The 19801-nt window shown below is 55.3% G+C and overlaps 1 protein-coding gene across 3 annotated transcripts; it reads right to left on the minus strand.

The window, feature by feature from the left end:
- Window positions 1-119: 119 nt before the first annotated feature.
- MAPRE3 (microtubule associated protein RP/EB family member 3) lies at window positions 120-19036 on the minus strand. Of its 3 annotated transcripts, none has more exons than XM_008049198.2 (7): window positions 19018-19036; window positions 4006-4133; window positions 2932-3077; window positions 2243-2444; window positions 1036-1190; window positions 770-922; window positions 120-590 (listed from the first exon to the last, which is right to left on the minus strand). In XM_008049198.2, the coding sequence occupies exons 2-7, from the start codon at window positions 4124-4126 to the stop codon at window positions 522-524; spliced, it is 846 nt and encodes a 281-aa protein (XP_008047389.1). In that variant the 5' UTR covers window positions 4127-4133; window positions 19018-19036; the 3' UTR covers window positions 120-521. The 3 variants fall into 3 exon arrangements, with proteins under 3 accessions (XP_008047389.1, XP_021563790.1, XP_021563791.1); XM_021708115.1 differs by lacking the exon at window positions 19018-19036 and adding an exon at window positions 11726-11840; XM_021708116.1 differs by lacking the exon at window positions 19018-19036 and adding an exon at window positions 11726-11840 and having other exon boundaries at window positions 121-590; window positions 2288-2444.
- Between the last annotated feature and the right edge of the window lie 765 nt (window positions 19037-19801).

Here is a 19801-nt window from a genome sequence, read left to right on the forward strand (position 1 = left end):
TTTCCCCCCCCCCCCCCCCCGCGCCCTACTCAGGGCTCAGGGCCACCTCCTCAGGCCCCTCCTGCCATCAGCCTTCCCCCCTGTGGCAAGGAAGTCAAAAGACAAAATAAATAAGAATCAGGGAGTCCTGCCCCAGCCCCGGCCCACTGCCAGGGCCGTGCTGTCAGCCCTGGAAAAGAACGGGTAAAGTGCAAGGAAACTCCAGAAGTAAATATACACCAACGCCTTTGCCGATCTGGAGCTGCTGCCGTGGGAGCGGGTGGCTGGTGGGTGGGCGGGCGGCAGCAGCACCCCGGCAAGTGCTGGCCAACTCGGCACAAGATGACAGTAGTGGATGGGCTGGGGGCAGGGAGCCCACCCCGGGGCCTCTGCCTGCCCACCGGCGCCAGCCCCTACCCGTGTGCCTGGCTCCCTGGTGCCGGTGCTGACACAATGCAGCCGGCCACTGCTAGGAAAGGATTGTAATGTGGGGGCACGGGAGGGAGGCATGGGGACCAGGACGTCAGCCAGGCTGCACGCCCTCAGTACTCGTCCTGGTCTTCCTGTTGGTGTTCCTCGATCTCATCGTCTTCTGGGGGCGCGAATCCTTCCTGGGGGCAGGAAGGGAGAGGAAGGCAGTGGGCCAGAGCCCTGCGCTGCTCTGCCGGCTGACAGAGGGCTCTGCTGACCCGGGCTGGTGGGCCCCCTCTCCCCCTCAGAGGACACTCTTCAGACTTAGGCCAGGCTGGGGAGGGCTGGGGGCCCGACGCTGGGGGTGGCAGCGGCTCACCTCGGTGGCATAGAGGATGCCGATGATGCCTGAGATGACGGGGCTGTTTTCGCTCTCGTGCTCCTGACAGATGAGCTCGATGTCACGCAGCTTGCTGAAGTAGAAGTCGCGCTCCTTTTCCAGCCCGTCCACCGTCAGCTTCAGGTCCAAGAGCTGCGCGGGGGAGGTGGCGTCCAGCAGTCCAGCGGCAGGCTCCTGTCCCCGCAGACACCCAGACCTGCCCTCGGTGGCAGGGCCCTTCGGCCACCCTCGCCCATCCCACTCACCTGCTGGTTGAGTTCGAGGATTTGGGCATCAGCCTCGTGGCCGCCATTTCGGGCGGAGGGGGGATTCTTCCGGAGGATGCAGGGTGGGGCCACGTTGCTCAGTCGGCCAGAGGTCTGCATGTTTTTGGGGCCTGTGGGGGACGTCCTCTGTGGAACTGTCCAGGGGAGAAGGGTCGGTGAGGCCACGCACGTCCATGGTGCATGTGGCAGGAACAGCCTGTGTGCGGTCTGCAGGGCGGGCCCATGCAACAGGCAGGCACCATCCCACCCGGGAAGGGCATCTTCGCCCTGGCCACACGGACGCTACAGCAGCTGGGCAGCCTCTGGCAAGCCTGGGCAGGGACTGCAGGAGTGAGGAGGAGGTGTGAGGTGTGGGTGGGGGAGAGGAGGGAACAGGGGTGGCGGGTTTGGGAAGGTGGGGTTGGACGGGCCCTCCTCAGGGACAGGCAGAGCCCGAGGTGGAGCAGCGGGCACGGAGTCTGTCCTCGCAGGCGCTCCAGCCACGGCCTCTATCCTGGGGCGCGCCACCCTCCCAGACCGCAGGGTACTTGAGAAGCCAGCCCTCCTGGTCCACCTCGGGATGGGCTTTGCTGCCCCCTGCGGGCTGCCCTGGGCATCGCACAGCAGGGGCCGGGTGGGCCCAACTTCTCCCCGGTGCGGCCAGCATGCAGTGGCCACCGCTCCCTGGCGGCACCTCCCTTGACACAGCAGGCTGCGTCCAAGGCAAAGCAAGCGGCGAGGAGTCAGGCCCAGGTGCACAGCAGCGCAGACCGGGAGGTGGCCCTGCTATAACGGGGTCCGACGCGGGCGGGCGCTGCCCCCGCCAGGACCCAGACAGCTTCCTTCTGACACCCAGCCCTGGAGGGCTACGGGCCGAGGCCTTTGGAGTGCGGGACACAGAGATAGCTGGGGAAGCTCCTGCCTGCGCATCCAGTGGGCAGGGCAAGGCAGAGTGGTGCCAGCACCAGCCCAGGCCTGGAGACACCTGGGCGGCGCCCATTGACTGGGGCAGGGGAGCAAGGGGCTGGGGCGGGTCTCCCCTCCAGAGTGGCTTTGCAGCCCTTTCGCCCCTAGGGTCACTCCCTGTCTGCAGCGTCATCTGAACTCCGAGATAACAGTCTCCTCCGGCTTGCAGGGCTGGGTGGCCCGGGAGCTCCTGGCTGCAGAGCCTCCCGGCCCCCACTCCCTCCCCCCTCGGGCACGTTACCTGCTGTGCCAATGAGTTTCTTGGATTTGTTGAAGATCTGATCACCTGGGTTAGGTGGTGGCGCTGCATCCTGGCCCTGTCGCGCCAGCAGAGGGTTGTAATCCTTTCCATCGTAGTTTGCGTCAAAGAATTTCTTAAACCACTGAATAAACTCAAAGTTATCCTGGAACTTTCCTTTCACTAATTTCTCTACGGGAATGATCTGAAATAGACCACACAAGCAGAGCACTTTAGCCCCAGCCACGCAGGACCGCCTTCCTGGGAGAGGCTCCTGCACCCAGGAGAGCCGACCCCTGGGGGCAGCCTTGGCCTCCCTGCCTGTCCCTCCCGGGCGCCGAGCAGACAGGTCGACTGGCAGGCCCCAGCCTGGATCCAGAGATAACCCTCTCCTACGGGCACAGGAGAGGTTGTGGGAGGCGGCCCTTGGCTCTACTGCTGCGTGGGGACCGGGGGCTCAGAACCACGGTCATGCGGTGTCCAGGCAGAAGAGTGAGCAAAGAGACTTCTCTTGGGCCCTACAGAGAGACGGGACATAGGCGCAGTGCCGAGCCTCGGGGTCTGGATGGGCAGGGTCGGGAGAGGCGGAAGGGAAGGAGCGCCGGTGGCAGGAGCAGTCCCTCTGGGGTGGAAGGGCCCCAGCTCCTGCTCCCGGGCATCTCTGCCCGGCGCCACACAGCTCAGGCACCTACTTTGTCAACAGCCATCTTCTTGAAAGCGGCTTGCAGCACCTTGAAGTTGTGGATGTATTCGTGCTCCAGCTTGGCCTGGAACTTCACCTTCCTCAAGTGCACGCAGCCCGGGAAGAGCATGTCCATGAACTGGCAGTAGGCGGCTCCTGAGGAGATAAGCTGCTGTGCGGAGCTGCCGAGGGGCTCCCTGTGCCCCACATCCCGCCCTACCCCGGCCCACTCCTCAGGCCCGGGCCCTCTTCTGTCCCGATCTGGGGCTGGGCCAGGGCTGCCTCAGGACGGACATGGCCAGAACCCCCCAGCTTCCCGAGATAAGCACAAAGGCTGCTGGCCAATGCAACCTACACACCAGCCCCAAGACGCTGCACGCCGGCACTGTTCCACAGTAGCACCCTGGTGAGCTGGTGACAGCATCTGCCTCTCAGGGAGGTGCAGCAACTTGCCCAGGTTGTCCCACCCGAAGGAGAGCAAGTGCTGGACTCACAGGGGCAGGGCCAGACCTCGTGGGCGATGCCTGTGGCTTTGCTGCCTGTCCTGGCTCCCAGCACCGCCCCCGCCCAGCACAGAGGCCTCCTGCCTGCCTCCCCTGCCCTTCACTTTTCCTGCTTCCATTTCCTGACTGCAGCTCCAAAGCACATGCCAGGTGCAGCTTTGCCGCGCTTCTTAACCCTGGAGGAATGCTACAGCTGTACGTGGTGTGACAGTGTTTCGTGATCCCGCAGGGTTTTGACGTGCTGTTTGGGCTGTACCTTTCCTATGTGTACAAGTGTTTGGACACACAGACGCTCGTCAGGCGCTACGACGGCCTACCAGACTCAGTGTAGTCACAGGCTGTGGCAGGCGTGTGGCCCCGGGGGCCACGGGCCACACCGTGCAGCCTAGGGGTGCGGGCAGCAGCACCGTCCGAGCCGTGTGAGCACACGCCACGTTTGCACCATGGGAAGTTGCCCACGACGCTTTTCTCAGAACGCATCCCCACCGTTCGGTGACTGCACCCCTGCTGGGGCCACCTGCCTGGCCGCCTCTTGCGTCTGTCCCTCCGGCAGGGCCGCTTCCCGGCTTCCAGCCTCCTACCTGAACAGAGCTGTTCTATCTTGGTGTAGTTGAGGTGCAGGGAGTCATTGACCCACGCAAGCATGTCATGGCGACTCAGATTCTCACTGGTCACGGATGTGGAGTACACATTGACGGCCATGCCCCAGCTGGAAGGAAGAAGAAGGGCGGGGTCAGGGCGGCTCTCCTGCTGTCCCCTAGCATCAGGAGCGGGGAGCTGCAGGGCCCTGGGAAGGAAGGTGGGAGGCACTGCCTGAAGACTGGCCTGGCAGCGTCCCCCCAGGGGGAGAGCTCGTGCTTTAAGCCTCTCGCATGTCTCCTTGGTGCCAAATGCGTGCTGGGAACCGGGGGTTCGAAGCTAGTCGACCTAGCCTCTGCTTCTGAAACGCCTTCGGCTGGGCTGGGGGTGATGGGCAGCAGGCCAAGCACATGGGAGGTTTGGGGGCAGTGATGGGTGCTAACACATCTGCTCGGCAGGGTCGGTGGAGGCCTGGAAGGGAGGGAGTTTTTGGACATGAAAAGGATGGGGCAGAAGGGCCCTGTGGAAACAAGGACTGGTGAGAGCAAACACGTAGTTGATTCCGGGAGTGTGGGTCAATGTGCAGCCCTGCGAGCAGGTTCTCGTGATGGGGTGTGGCACAGAGGCTGGCAAGAAGAGATCCAAGGAGTTTTGTTCACCATGAGGAGGAGCCTGAACTTTCTAGTTAGACGGTAGGAAGCCATTGGGGGGCTCTAAGCAGACCGACCAGATCTGTGCGGTGGAAAGCTGACTGACTGACGGCTGCCTCTCTTCTGAATCCGGACTCCACATCCCTGTAGCCTGTGGCCCATGGCAGACCCAGAGGCACCGAACTTCAGCTTGTCCAGACCCTTCCCTTCAAGCATGTGCCGGCTCCTGCACTGACCTAGCCAACGTCGCCACCAGCCATCCATCGCCGGGTTCAAAGCCTTGGGGTCACCCTTAACCTGCTCCTCGTGCTCTGTGGAATTGTCCCTCAAGTCCTGCAACCCCACCTCCACCATCTACCTGCCCTTTTTACCTGCCGGGTTCATGCGTTATTTCTTGGCATCTGCAGGGGACTGTCTCCAGTACCCCCCACGCCAAAATCCATGCATGATCAAGTCTCTGGCATAAAATGGCCTAGGGTCTGCATATAAGCTTCGCGAGTCCTTCCATATGCTTTTGGTCATCTCTAGATTACTAGTAAGACCTATAGTTCCCACCACAATGTAAATGCCATGTAATTAGTTGTCACACTGTGTTGCTCAGGGAGTAATGACCAGAAAAAAGTCTGTAGGTGTTCAGTACAGACACACTTTTTTCCACCAGAATAATTTTAATCCTCATTTGGTTGGACCCACAGAAGTGAATCCATGGATGGGGAGGCTGGCTATTTTCTCTCCAGCTAAGGCTGACAGAAGCCTCCCAATGGACTCCTCAACAGACCCCCCCCAGCCTTGCTGCCCACTCTGCTCCCCAGTGAGGAGCTGCAGTTCCCACACAGCCAGTCGGGAATGCCGTCCCACCCCAATGTCCTCCGCCAGCTCAGCAGAAACCCCCTCCCATCACCCCCAGACATACTGAATCAGAATCTGCCTTCAGCTAGGATTTGCAGGTCGAGACCAAGAAGCTTCGGAGGGGCTCGGTGTGGCGTCTGCCGGACGTGCTGCCCTCACATACCCACCCGCCCCCGACATATGAGGTCTGACAATTAAGTCCACAGGTTTGCCATTCTGTGCTTACATGGGCAGCACTGTACAAACCACTTGGGAAGGTTTCTTAACCTTGGTATTTCAGTGTCTCACAGCTGTGTTTCTGCCGACGTGTGGCAGGGTCTTGCTGAGTGGTGTTCATTGTTGTTGCATGTTTTTGTGTGGCGTTGTGAGAATGTCGGAGCTTGAATTAGAGCCACAAGCAGACATTAAGTTTCCTGTTAAACTTGGCAAGAGTGGAACTGAGATCAGGGGCATGCTAGTCCACGTTTATGGGGATAATGCCATAAAGAAAACGGCAGTGGACACATGGATTAAACGGTTTTCTGAGGGGAGAGAAAGCATACTGATGAAGAGAGGTCAGGAGGGCTGGCAACAAGAACTGATGAAAACCTTACAAAAATTCGCCGAACGGCGGTCAAAATCATTGGCTCACTGTGAGAAGCACAGCAGACCAAATAAGCATCGGTAGAGAAACAGTCAGGAAACTCTTAACTGAAAATGCTGGCAAGAGGAAGGCACATGCAAAAATGGTCCCAAAGGGGCTCTTGCATCACAGCAATGCACAAGCTCGCGCAGCATTGTCTGTGAGGGAGTTTTTCACCAGCAAACCAATAACTGTGTTGGAACAACCTCCCTCCTCACCTGATCTGTTCCCCAGCGACCTTTTTCTTTACCTGAAGATAAAGGAAATACCGAAAAGAAGATGTTTGATGATATTCAGGACATCAAGGGCAATGCCACGATGGCTCTGAGGGCCACTCCAGAAAAAGAGCTCCAAAATGACGCTGACAGGCGGACGAGGTGCTGCGTTGGTGCACGGCTTCCCAAGGGGAGTAGGTTCGAAGGTGACCACAGTGGTGTTTGGCAGTGAGATATGGAGCACTTTTTCTAGGATGAGTTCATGAACTTTTCTTCCTTTTTTTGAGGTGGAGTCTCACTCTGTCGTGCAGTGCTGGAGTGCAGGGACACGCTCACGGCCACCACAGCCTCGACTTGCTGGGCTCAGGCCATCCTTCCGCCTCAGCCTTCCAAGGAGCTGGTACTATAGGGATGCGCCACCATGCCTGGCTAATTTTTACTTCATTTTGTTGTAGAGACGAGGTCTTGCCAAGTTGTCTGGACTGGTCTTGAACTCCCCGTGGGCTCAGGCAATCCATTCGCCTCAGCCTCCCAAAGTGCTGGGATAACAGGCTGAGCCACTAAGCCCAGCTGAGTTCTTGAACTTAATGGTCGGAACTCGTATACAACAGACCCTCATTCTAAGCACGTTTAGCTTAGATGAACTTTTTGGGAGACGTGTCTTGATAAAACCCACTTACTTATTTCTAGTCCTTTCTCTGTTTAAAAACAAACCGTGTCCTTCATTGCCTAGCAAAGCGAGGCCAGGCAGGGCCCAAAAGCCAAGAGAAATAAAAACAAATTTCTGTCTGGGAGCTTCTGAGGCAGCATCAGAGACTTCCAAGGGCCGCTCCTCTTACTCGAGGTCTTTGACACCTGCCCTGCATTCCAGGCCTCCAGTTCACGCCCCATCAGGAAGCACCTGGAGGGCAGGCACACAGTGCACAGGACTGGCAAGGGCAGGTGCTCAGTGGGTCCCAACAACTGAGTGATGTCTCCCATGTCCGCTTGTCTTTCGGAGTCATCCATCGCCACCTCCACTGGCCTCGAGGACTCTGCCTTGGCAGGACTTCTGGGAGACGTCCTCTGACCCTCGACGTAGAAGCCACGCCCTCCCGCCCTCCAGCATCCTGGGATGGCTCTTCAGGGCACTGGTCATGTTCTCCTGACGTCACGTGAGCACCGCCCCCCACCAGACCCAGGCTCCTCAGTGGCTGGCCACGGTCCTCTCACTTTTGGCTTCCACACCAATTCCTTGTGAACAGCAACTCTCTAGCCATGCTGGCAGAATGGAAGTGTGGACTGGTGTTTCCAGGGCATGCCGTAAGTGACAGCAGCAGACAGGGCTGGGTGGCTTGCTGGAAAGAGTATTTCGTTCTGCTGAGTGTTTTGCTGTGGACTGCAAGAAGCGGACACACCTGCCCCGTCCTCGAGGAGTTCATGGTCCAACTGTGAGACGAGAACATGTGACCAGATGCCCAGAGTGCGCTGGGAGGTGAGACCCGCAGCTCGGGGTGAACTGAGTAGCCCAGAGGCAGAATGCTCAGATTGCAGGCCTCCACACTGGGGCTGTCCTCGGGCGCAGAGGCTTGTTTCTTGGCGAGGCCCCTGGTGCAGGGTGATTCCGGGCTGGCTGTGGCTGGAGATCCATTAGGCCTCAGAGGGTCTGGGCTAGCCAGGCACTGGGGTGCAGATGTCTCAGTGTGGCCCTGGGAGTTCGGAGCCACTCCAGGGACTCTGTTCCACTTGAAGTGCATCATTGTCAAGGGCTGGCTGGTGAAGAGAAGCAGAGGCGATGGTCCTGTCCGGACAAGTCCTTCAGTGCTGACTGAAGTCATCTGGGCTTCAAGGTCTTCTGGCTTGAGGGCAGTTTTCTGAGGGACCCACAGGACTGGGGCGCAGACGGTTCAGGCCTGCTCCATGCATTCCAGGGCTCTTGACCAGAAAAGCATACCAGCTTCCCCTGCCAAGAGGCCTGAGCGGAGCCCGAGTGTGTGTGTGTATGTGTGTGTGTGTGTGTGTGTGTGTGTGTGTGTGTGTGTGTGTGTGTGTGTATGTGCAAGGGGGACCCCCCCAAGAAACAGAATTATTTTTTGGAAGGCAGACCCCTTGTAGTACAGACACCCCCACTGGGTAAGTATTCTAGGAACCACCGGCGCCAGTGGACCAGCTAACTTTGTTGTGAGAGGTTGTGTTCAGCTTCAGTGAATTTTTTGGACATTCTTTCAAGCGTTTGCCTATTTCATGATGGGTGATTTACAAGGGTGCCTGTCCACATCATGCTGAGTGTTCAGCAGTTTTTTTAAATAGCCAAAACAGCATGACCCCCATTCTTGCCCCAGGTTACTTTTTTTTATTTCTCTGGATGAAAAAAGTCCTCCAAGGGAAGCATTTTGCTGATGTGGAAGAGGTGAAACAAAAACCCACAGAAGCACTAAAAGGCATCAGAATGGACAAGTTCAAAAACTGTTTTGAGCAGGAGAAAAAGTGTCTTGCTAGGTGTATTGCATCAAACAGAGACTACTTTGAAGGTGACTGAAGTTGAAACATGTAAGAATAAACACAATTTTTCATAAACAAATTCCTAGGTTTTTTGGGTCCTCTTTGGTGTGTGTTCTGTGCATGTGTGTGTGTATTTCAGAGATGGAGTCTTGCTCTGAGACACAGGCTGGGGTACAGTAGCACAATCATAGCTCACTGTAACCTTGACCTCCTGGTCTCAAGTGATCCTCTCACCTCAGCCTCACAAGTAGCTGGGCATGGTTGCCCAGTTACTTCAACATTTTTTGTAGAGATAGGGTCCTACTATGTTGCCCAGGCTTATAAGTTACATATTATGCACATATATTATACATACATGTATATATTTTTTGATTTGGGGTCTCACTCTGTCGTCCAGGCTGGAGTGCAGTGGCATAATCATGGCTCACTGCAGCTTTGGTCTCATATGCTCAAGCCATCCTTCTGCATCAGCCTCCCAAGCAGCTGGGCCTACAGGCACATGCCATTACACTCGGCTAATTTTCTTATTTTTTGTAAAGAAGAGGTCTCAGGCCAGTCTTAAACTCCTGTGCTCAGTTCTTCTGCCTCAGCCTCCCAGAATGTTGGGATTACAGGTGTGAGCCACTGCACCTGGCCTATTATACATATATACTTAAAAAAAAAATGCCCCAAGTGATTCTGGTGTGCAGCTAGGTATGAGAGACACAGTCCTCCTCTGACATGTGTGCATAGCTGGGATTTACTGGCCTGTGCTGCAACGGCATAGGCTGGCTGTGTTGCCACTCCCGGGGGGTAGGGCCAGCCAAAGGGAATAACTCCGGTTTCCCCGGAGTTTGGAACACAACGAAAGGCCTTGCTCTTGGGGCTACTGAAAAATCCCCAAAGTCTTCTGAGCCAGAAATTCCCAGTTCGGTCAGTGCCCAATGACAGGGGGCATTTCCACACCTCTGATCAGTCTGATTCCATGAGTGGCAACAGTGCCTTTAAGAAGGCATTGCAAAACATGCCTCCAGTTATGCTGGCCCCTGCGGGCTTCCAGGAGCAGTGCCCTCAGCTCCACACAGGATGGCCTAGGTCCTCTCAGGCATGCCCCTCTGTGCCCTGGGTGGGGTCCATGTGGCTCAGAAGGGCTCATCCAGGCTGAACAGGAGTCTCTGCCAGGATTTTTTGCCTCACTTGTTAGAGCTGCATGAAGAAACCGGCTTCCATGCCGCCTCACCCCTTGCCACGCCAGGAAGCGGGGCGGACTCCTCATTTTCCTTTCCTAGACTTGCACTGTACGTGGAACAGTGTACATGGTCAGCAGGCGGCACCTGGTCCGAGCAAAGATGCCTCTTCGCGCTTTCTCATCCCCAATCCCCCATTCCAGGGCTCAGTTTAGAAAAGGGAGCGCCCCGGACTTTACTATGGTCCCCCAAAGAAGTCAGGTTCAGTCCAAACCGGGTGGTGTCAGGAATGGGAGTGAGTGGAAAGCCCACTCCTGGCCCAGAAGTCCCCCAAGAGCGGAGCTGGCAGGAGTGGCCTGGGGCTTTGGGTCTGTTCTAGGTTCCCAGACCAAACAAGATCCCAGAGCCAGCTTGAGCTCTTCCACGGGTCCAACTTCTGACGCTTCTTGAGCCAGGGGCTGCCTTGGGCCTGACCCAAGGCAGCGCTGCAGCTTCTGCCCACCCTCAGGCTGGTGGGTCAGCTGCCCCCAGCAGCAGCCAACACGGTCTGGGGAAACCCGGGAATGACAGGCCTGTCAGCAGAGTGCTTCTACTGCCCCCACGATCGTGGCCAGAAACCACTCAGAGGCGCGACAGCAGGGTCTTCCAAACCCATGTCTGGCACACGGTGCTGTCAGGGGCATGCCACTATCTGGGCAGCTGGAAACTCTATTCAAGGACCGGCCTGAGCCGTGGCCTGGAAGAGACCTGCCCTGTCGGGCCTTGACTCTGCCCCCAGGCCTGGAGTCATGGGAAGAAACATGCCAGGACCATAGGGCTCACGGTGCATGGGTGACCTTCTGCAGCAGGAAAGACGGTGACAGCTCTCACTTGGGAGGGGAACTGCTGGCCACCCTGCAGACTACGGCTTTGAGAACAGCCAGCAAGACCAACTCTCACTAGCCCACGGTCAAAGAACTTCCAGGGGCCATCTGCTTTCTCCCAGACAACGAGGGCTGTACTCAGACCTAGGTGCTTATGTTCTCAAGCCAGAATGATGGCCGACAGGCCTGCGGAACTTTGAAACTTCACACACTAACCTCAACCTAATTTTGGCTGTTTTTAAATCCTCCAGGGAAATTGAGCTTCCAAAACGTCTTGAGGACGATGCAGGGGCCCTTTGTCTTCGCCAATTCTCTAGGGTTCCTTCTGTGCAGCCTCTCTGGCTGGTCCTTGAAGGAATCCCCTGCCATTCCCAGGCCTCTGTCCTCTGACCAGTGAGAGATACACTAAGTCTTCCCGCCTCACTGGAGGCAACGGGCAGGTCTTCAGCAAGCTCCAAAAAGGGAGACCTCTGGGGTTCAAATCCTGGCTCTTCCTTGACTTAGCTGTTTACTTTAGGCCTCAGCTTCCTAAGCTGTAACGTGGGGGACAGTGACAGTCCCTACAGCAGAACTGATCTGAGGATCGAGTGTAACATGTTCAGGCGCTGAGCACAGAGCCTGGCATTCCACACGTTTGGCGTCACAGTGTTTCTGGCACAGACAACCAGCATCCCAGGGCACCCGCAGGGGCCTACCACAGCATGGCCTCTGGTCTCTGGGACCAGGGACTGGCTGGTCCAGGAGGGAGACGGGGGATAGAACCGTGCTTTTCTCTGCCCAGAGACAGCCGTCTGGGCTTCCTGAATCTGGCTCTGAACACGACCCCTCCCCGGCTCCAGATTTCCCACATGTGCTGCTCCACAGATGCCAGCCTACCTGCCAGGGAAACCAGAATGGGCGCTGTGGGACCAGAGGAGAGAGAACTCTGCGGAGCCGGCCGAAACGTCTCCCGCTCCTGTCGTGGGGCTATGCCCATTGTCACCGGGCTGCCCCTCCCCTCTGGGAAACGGCAGAGTCGCCCCCCCTTGCCCGCGGGTCAGACGTCCAGGCTACTCTGGGCCTGCACGAGGCACTATGAGGAAGGGTGAAGGGCTCTGAGGGGCTGGGGGAGCCCTGCAGGCGGGTCACAAAGCCCCAGCAGACCTGGCCAATCACCTTCTTCTCATGGCAGAGCAAGGGCCTGACTCACAGGAGGCTGGGCTAGTCACGGGTCTAAGTGGGGCAGTGGAGCAGTGCGGGGCAGCGTGGACCAGCACACACCCACCCCGGCAGATGTGGGCAGGGCCCTGGACGTTGCAAGTTCCGGTGGGGACAGGAGCTTCCCCAGGACTCGGTCTTCCCAGCCCTCTTGGGTCTTAGAGCCCTGCTGAGGTCCTGTCACTGGGGCCCTGGACACATCCTGCCAGGCCACAGTCAGAGGCTCTCTTGTGCTGGTCAGGACGATGCTGCCATACCCATCCCACTGGCCAGGGGAAGGAGCCCCTAGGGGAGCTCTGGTGAGGCAGTACGACTGGCAGGCCAAGGGCTGACGGAAACCTGGGAGCAAAGCAAACAGAACTGCTTCTCAAGGCTGAAATGAATTCATCTTAGAGGGGTCCACCTAGGTGGGCGAATAGAAAGGCAGCCCTTCCTTCTAAAGGCTGTCCACCGGAGATCTTTAAGTTCCTCAAACACCTATGTTTTATTTATTTTTTTATTTTGAGTCGGAGTCTCACTCAGTCGCCCAGGCTGGAGGGCAGTGGCATGCTCACGGCCACCACAGCCGTGACCTGTGTGGCTCAGGCAATCCTTTTGCCTCAGCCTTCCAAGTAGCTGGAACCACAGGTGCCTGTCATCATGGCTGACTAGTTTTTTGATTTATTGTAGCGATGCGGTCTCGCCAAGTTGCCCAGGCTGGTCTCGAACCCCTGGACTTAGGCAATCCTCTCACCTCACGTGAACTACCGTGCCGGCAACACCTAGGTTTTAAGTTGACAAATGTCCATGGAGTCCCGCATCCACCCAAGCAGCCTCGGGGAGGCTTCCGGGGGTGGTGAGCGGTCTCACGGCAGAGGCTTTGCCACTCGCTGTCTGTGAGGCACTGACAAGTGGGTGGAGGCATCCAAGCCGTAGTTTTCATGTGTTCAGAATCGGAATGACTGGTCACAGAGCACAGGGCTGTTCTGAGAATGAGACCCGCCTGTGGTAATTGGAGGTTCACTGTCACCCTGCCCTGGGGGCTGAGCAAGTTCGACCCACAGGCAGAGACTCATGGACATTCTCGCCTCCTGTTCTTTTTTCCAGCTCCCTGGTCCCCTCCCATATATCCTCTGGTTAGGGTCCTTGCAAGGAGCACGGACTGGCTGGCTTTCTGCCCTTGGCTGCCTCAGGTGGACAGGGTGGTGCCGGGTGCTGGTGCTGTCCATTCCTCACTTCAGTTCATGCCCGGCTTGGAGCTGGGTCCACAGCGTTGCCCAGCCCCTCTCGAATGGATGGATGAGTGGATGAATGAACGGGCGAGGACAAACCAGGGTGTGAGGGTCAGATAGCAAGTGGGCTCGGAAGGGGTTGTCTACCCTCCTTTTTGGTCTGTGGACCCCGAGGAGGCGCTGCTGGCTCAGGAAGAGAAGGGGGCAGAGGAGGCAGTACACTCTGGCCGCCAGACGCAGCACGGGGCCGTGGAACGCAGCCAGGGACTGAAAACCAGCCCCTGATGCACACAACACATTGCTGCTGGCGTTCCCAGAGCAGAGCTTCAGGAAGGTTCTGAGCAGAGCCCAGAAGCCTGCTGGCGCCCCTCCACCCTGCCTTGGGGAAGGGCTGCCAGCCTGAGGACACAGGAGTGCTGGAACAGGAACACTGCTGTCGCCAGCAGCCTGGGGCATTTGATGTTTCCCTAACAGTCCTGCAGCCCCAAAAGCACACCGCAGCCTCTGGGCCACACACAGCCACCTCACGTTCCTTTAGAACCACGCTTCTTTGGGGTGGCTGTCGGCATCGTGCGGCTGGGTATGTGTCCCCCGCCTTCTCTGAATGCTGCGTCTATGGATGGCTGAGCCTGCTTTTCCCTGACCCCATGCTCAGCTGCTTCTCTGCTCTGTGCGCTCCTGCCACCCACACCCCCACCCTCAGAATCCTCCCGGGTTTACTTCTTTGCCCCTTGACGAAGCACAGACTGCTCACCTACCCTCCACCCTTCCCACCAGAACATCGGCCCTGAAGACGTCCAGAGCAAACTGAGATTCCGTGCTGGCTTGATTCTGTCCTCTCTCCGGTGGGCTGCCACTCTCCATGCCAACACTACCCCCGCCTCCAGACTGAGCCTGAGTGGAGACAGGCAACCCCGACCAGCAGGGACGTGCTTGCCTGCCTTCTGGTGGCTTCTCTCCTGGCCCACCAAGGTGCCTAGATATCCCGCCAGAAATGCTGCATTTGGGGGTTACAGCTCTCATCTCCAAAAAGCCTTGGGTATGACCTCTGTTTTGCACATCGAGAAAATGAAGGCTCAGGGTTCGAGTGTTTTGCCCAAGTTCAAGATCAACCACTGACAAGGGCAGAGCTGAGTGGAGCTATCTGAACCCAACTCCTGGCTCCTTCCACACCACCACACTGGCAGGAGAGCAATTTGATTCTGCACGGCTCGAGGTCAGGGTGACTTGCTCTGACTTCACCCTGAGAATGAGGAGGGGGAAAGGCATTTCAGAGGTTTTCTTCTTCATATTTCTTTCCAAGTTACTGCAACATCCCCTTCATCTCAACCCGCCGGTGCCTACTGACCACTGCCACACATGGTCCAGCCCCCTGAGGTCCCCTGAGGACAGGGTCTTATCTTCAGGGAGTCTTTGTTTGGTTGGAGAATGAGTAATTTATGAAATGACAAGGAATGCCACAAAGCAGAGCGCATGACTAGATGAAGCATGGGGAAAGCACTTTTGGCTTTAAGTGCCCCGTGTGTGGGAAGGGACAGCGGGGCTCTGTGCCTAGAGGGTTTCTGGAAGAAGGTGGCACTGCACTGGGTCCTTACAGCTGACAGCACGTCAGAGAGCAGCGAAGAGAAAACGGGAACTCTGGGACATGGGGAACAGGTTTATTATTGCTTTCATCTTTAAAACAGAGAATGATTCAAGTTTGAGGACCGCTGGGGGCCACAGCAACAGGAGAGGCCCCGCCTCACCCGGGAGGCCACTGCCCTGCTTAATGATGCTGCAGACCTCAGGTGGGGACACGGTCCAGTCCGTAGAGAGCGCAACATGCAGGGATGGAATCTGAGTCACTTGCTGGCATGTGGGGGTGGGAGCGAGACCTGCAGACGATGGGAGTCCCAGGCCACCTACCTCGAGGATGTGGGCCGGGAACTAGCAGGGATCTGCCTGCAGGAGTCTGCAAGCAGGGCGGAGCACGCCTCAACACTTTGGGCTGAATTCTCAGCTTGACATGAGGTCTGTGCTCTACATCTCACCCCACCCCTCCCCCTTTGGACTCCAGCCCCTGCCCTTGAGTTCTTGGTCTTGTCTGTCCGAGGAGGCTCAGGGGCACAGCCTCACAATCGTTCTCCAGCCATTTGGAGCACTGGGCCACACACGAAAAGTAAGGTGAGGAAGTTTTTTTCTTGAATCGGGGTCTTATTCTGTTGCCCAGACTGAACTGCAGTGGCATGATCATGCTTCACCACAGTCCCGACCTCCTGGGCTCAGGTGATCCAGCAGCAGGGACTACAGGTATGTGCCACCGTGCCTGGCTAATTTCTAAAATTTTTTTGTAGAGACAAGGTCTCACTATATTGTCTAGACTGGTTTTGAAATCCTGGACTCAAGCCATCCTCCCGCCTCGCCCTCCCAGAGTGGTGAGATTATGGGCATGAACCACCATTCCTGGCTGGAAATTGTTAATATAAGAAAGTCTTCACTTTAATATTCAGAAAACAACACTTTAAATACTGATTTATTGCTTGATGTTTAGTTTCGGGAAGAATAGCTGTATCACTCAGGTTTAGTTTGGGGAAAACAGCTGTATCAGACACAGTGGATGTCTGGGACTATGCAGAGCCTCAGTTCGCTCCCTCCCTCCCCACAGCCTGGAGTGTGCGCTCCTGGCACCCAAGGCTGTGGCCGGGCACCGTGCTGGCACAGGACCTGGGAGGGAACAGGACCCCATCTAGGCCCTCAAGGAATCTGCAGATTCAGGTGGGCGCCGGGCGAGGGAATCCCAGAGTGCAATCCAATGCTCCGGCCCTGGGAGTGGGAAAAGTGCCGCGCCATCGGAGCTGCTCTGCCTTGCAGAGGAAGCGTAGTTTGGACCGGGTCTTCCTTACTCTTCCCACTTTACTTAAACCACTCATTGATTCACGAATTAAGGAAAGGGGATGTGTGGGGAAGAGGGGGTCGCAAGGAGGGCACCCAGGATGCGTCCCAGACAGAGGCTGTGGCCACGGAGGTGACAGAGGCCGCAGCCCAGGGGTGACACGCCCACAGGCCAGGAGTCATTCTGCCCTGGAGGAAAACTCACCAGAGGGCTCTCTGTACATGCACTCAGTGTGTTTGTAGCAATACAGAATAGTGGTGACAATACTACAAGATAATTTCTAAATCAAAAGCACATGAAGTGGAATTATAGCATGTAGAAACTGCATTTAATTTATAATTCTTCAGGGGCTTTATTTAATATATTCTAGGAAAAATTGAAAAGATTGCCACAGGATGCTACAGATAGCACCGCCACACCCCTCCAAATTTTTGAAAACTTTTAACTTTGAAATAATCTTAGACTCCCAGTTGCAAAACAGAACAAAGAATTCTCATGTATCTGCATCCAGCTTCTCCCAGGAATGTATTACATAATCATACACAACAATGTTAAACCCAAGAAATTCACATTGGTACAGTCCTTCTTTGGATTTCATCAGTTTATATGCGTACCCCTTTTTTTGTTGGTATATGGTCAATGGAATTTTATCCCACGTGTGGACTATGTTCTAGACCGGTTCTATGACTGCGAAGAAACTCCCTAGTGCTACCTGCCTCAGCACTAGTTCCTGGCAGCCTCAGATCTGTTCTCCAGCACGCTGTAATTCTGTCATTTTGTGAATGTTGTGTCGACAGGATCACACAGTAGCCTCTGGAGCTTGGCTTCTTTTTCTTCTTGGCATGATGCCTTAGACTCCTATCTGCATGACTGATAGTTCCTTTTTTACTGCTGAGTAGTATTCTGAACAACGATACATGTATGGATGCGCTGCTTATCCACTCACCCACGGAGGACTTCTGGGCTGCTTTCAGTTTGAGGTGATTACAAATAGACCCCATGAGAAAACTTTCCTCAGTCTTTTCCTGCTCTGTCCATGGAAGTCTGGCTCTGGGAGAGATCGCCTCTCTAAACCGTTCTGTCCTCTAGGAACTGCTAATCTACTTGAAGTCGCAGCGGGAAGGCCCAGGCATTCAGTTGGGGCAGGAGGGGTTGAACACGAGGTACAGGAGCAACTCTCTGGCCCAACAGTTCCCAGAATGATGGCTTTGTCTTGGCCTAAACCTAAGCCTGGGACCCTGCTTCAGAAGACTCCTGCTTCTTTTTTTCCCTCCAGAAATACATATTCAGTACTTTTCCTTCTTCTAAAATACAGTCCAGAACTTCCATTGCTTATTTATTTTTATCTATTTATTTTTTGAGTAGGAGTCTCATTTCATTGCCGAGGCTGGTGTGCAGTGGCGCGCTCATGGCCACCCCAGTGTTGACTTGCTGGGCTTCAGCAATCTTTCTGCCTCAGCCTCCAAGTAGCCGGAACTATAGGAGCGCACTACCACGCCCGGCTAATTTTGATTTATAGTAGAGATGAGGTCTTGCCACGTTGCCCAGGCTGTTCTCGAACCTGTGGGCTCAGGCAATCCCTTCGCCTTAGCCTCTGAGAGTGCTGGGATTATAGGCTTGAGCCACTGTACCTGGCCTAGTATACTTTTTTTTTTTTCCCTAAGTTGGAGTCTCACTCTCTCGCCCAGGCTCGTCTTGACCTCTTGGGCTCAAGCGATCCTCCTACCTAGCTTCCTCAGAGCTGGGGCCACAGGCACACACCATTCCTGCTCCCAGTCTGGGAGACTCCTGCTTCTTACATCTACACTATTGCACTTGTGACTTTACCTTTCTAGGTGGCATAATTTCACCAAGGATAATCAGAATTATAGTACCCAGCAAAGGAAACTTTGGTGAGTCAAAGTTTTTGAGGCGTTTCGGAACAAAAAGGAACTCAGTTTCAAGTGTCCAACTGTTTGCATGATTACTGGGGCTGAATCTGTAAAGGTTCAGAATGGCCCATCTACATTTCTACCCAAACTTGCACAATACCCTTTAAACCAGAGCAAAGGACTAAAACAGTCAAAGGCACAACAGAAAAGGAACGCATCGTACCTTGAACACGTTCTTGCAGCCCTCCCCTCCCAGTCAGAAACCCAGTAGGTGGGGATATGCACTTGCTCAGGACTTTGAGGCCAAAAATAGAATAGTCACTCCCGGACCAGAACCAAACACTCTTTTATCTCTGTGCCTCCTGAGGCTGCAGATTATACAGCTGTAGGTACATATTCCACCGTCTGTAGCATTTCTTTAGATTAAAACAGTCAACATGCGTTTGCCTTCTCCTGGGAAAATCAACAACATATCTGAACTGTTATGCCCTCAGAGACGTACTGAGGCCCCTCCTACCCTTCACGAGTCCTCAGCCCCAACCTCCAGGACCTCACATTTCCCTGTTATTCTACTCTTATTCCATACATGGTGACCTTCTGTTCTGTTCTACAGATGAGATAAGCTCTAAGACTGACACCAGCTAACTACTGTTTTCTTTTAGAAAGGGCATACGGAATATTACGCAGCCATAAAGAAGGACAAAATTATGAACCTCGCAGTAACTGGATGGACTTAGAGGCTAAAATACTGAAACAGAGAACCGAGTATCACATGTTCTCACTCCTAAGCAGACCTTGCTCTTCTCTTGCTAATCTATCTTTCCTGTTAACTATGACCTTATGATTATGAGGGTGGAGAAGGTGTTTCGCTTCCTCCAGACACTGACAGTTACTAAGTCTCTCTCAAGCCTGGAACAGCCTACTCATTGTCTCTCCGCTGCAGGCACTGAGCGCTTCCGTGCTTGGTCTTGGGGCATCCTTACCGAGTGGCGGCCCTTCGAGCTGTGTGATGCTTACCACTCACTGGAAGCACACAGCAGCTCTCAGCAGGCAGGCTTCCACCAACGGAATCCCATCGCTGTCTCCCTCGCACGTTTCTACTCACTGGAGGGATACTTTGACTTCTGCCACCCTCCCTTTGGAAAGCGTTGCGTCCTCAGTGAGGCCATCTGCTCGCTGACTTCTGCGCTGGGAAGAAGAGATTGCCAGGTAACTAAAGGAGGAGGAAAACGGCCTTAACTTAGGACCCAAACCTTGACCACTCCGGAGAACTCAGCACTGCTTTCGCTTCTCCTCAAGTCACTTCAGCACAGGCTCTCCGAGAGGTCTGGAAAGCAGGGCCATCCTACCATAGACAGAACGGACAGGATTGCTGCAGCACATTGTGGAGAGAGAGAGAGAAAGGTCAAGGGTGACCTGAGGTTTCCTGCACGAGTCACTGGGAGGGAAAAGAAGTCGCAGGAGGAGCAGGTCTGAATGTGGGGTGAAGATTAGGTGCTCACTCAGCAGCACACTGTGAGCGCCTCAAAGAACAGCGAAGGGGAGCAGGTAACAGCATGTTTAACGGGGACTAATATTCCATGCTATTGCTAAAGCATGCTCCTCTTGTTGGACACTTTTGATACTTAAATAAGTCCTGGAATTACTATCTTTGAGCATTCAATTTCTGTCTAAACATATGACTACCTCCTTGGGCAGGGAGTTACTGGGTCAAAGGGCATGGCACCATTTTTAAGGCCTAACGGCTTCCAGAAAGGCTGTACCTTTTATTTCTCAGAAGTTTGTGTTTATTTCAATAGCC

This window comes from Carlito syrichta, unplaced genomic scaffold (assembly GCF_000164805.1).
Source record: "Carlito syrichta isolate Samal-C Ts95f unplaced genomic scaffold, Tarsius_syrichta-2.0.1 Scaffold130695, whole genome shotgun sequence".
Lineage (NCBI taxonomy): Eukaryota > Metazoa > Chordata > Mammalia > Primates > Tarsiidae > Carlito > Carlito syrichta.

What these genes read in the sequence shown, in the direction of transcription:
- MAPRE3 (XM_008049198.2), bottom strand. Translation starts at nt 4,126, where the DNA reads ATGGCCGTCAATGTGTACTCCACATCCGTGACCAGTGAGAATCTGAGT. An exon ending in GATAGAACAGCTCTGTTCAG is followed by an intron (nt 3,078 to 4,005) that starts GTAGGAGGCTGG and finishes TTATCTCCTCAG; the next exon opens with GAGCCGCCTACTGCCAGTTC. An exon ending in GCATCCTCTATGCCACCGAG is followed by an intron (nt 591 to 769) that starts GTGAGCCGCTGC and finishes TCCTGCCCCCAG; the next exon opens with GAAGGATTCGCGCCCCCAGA.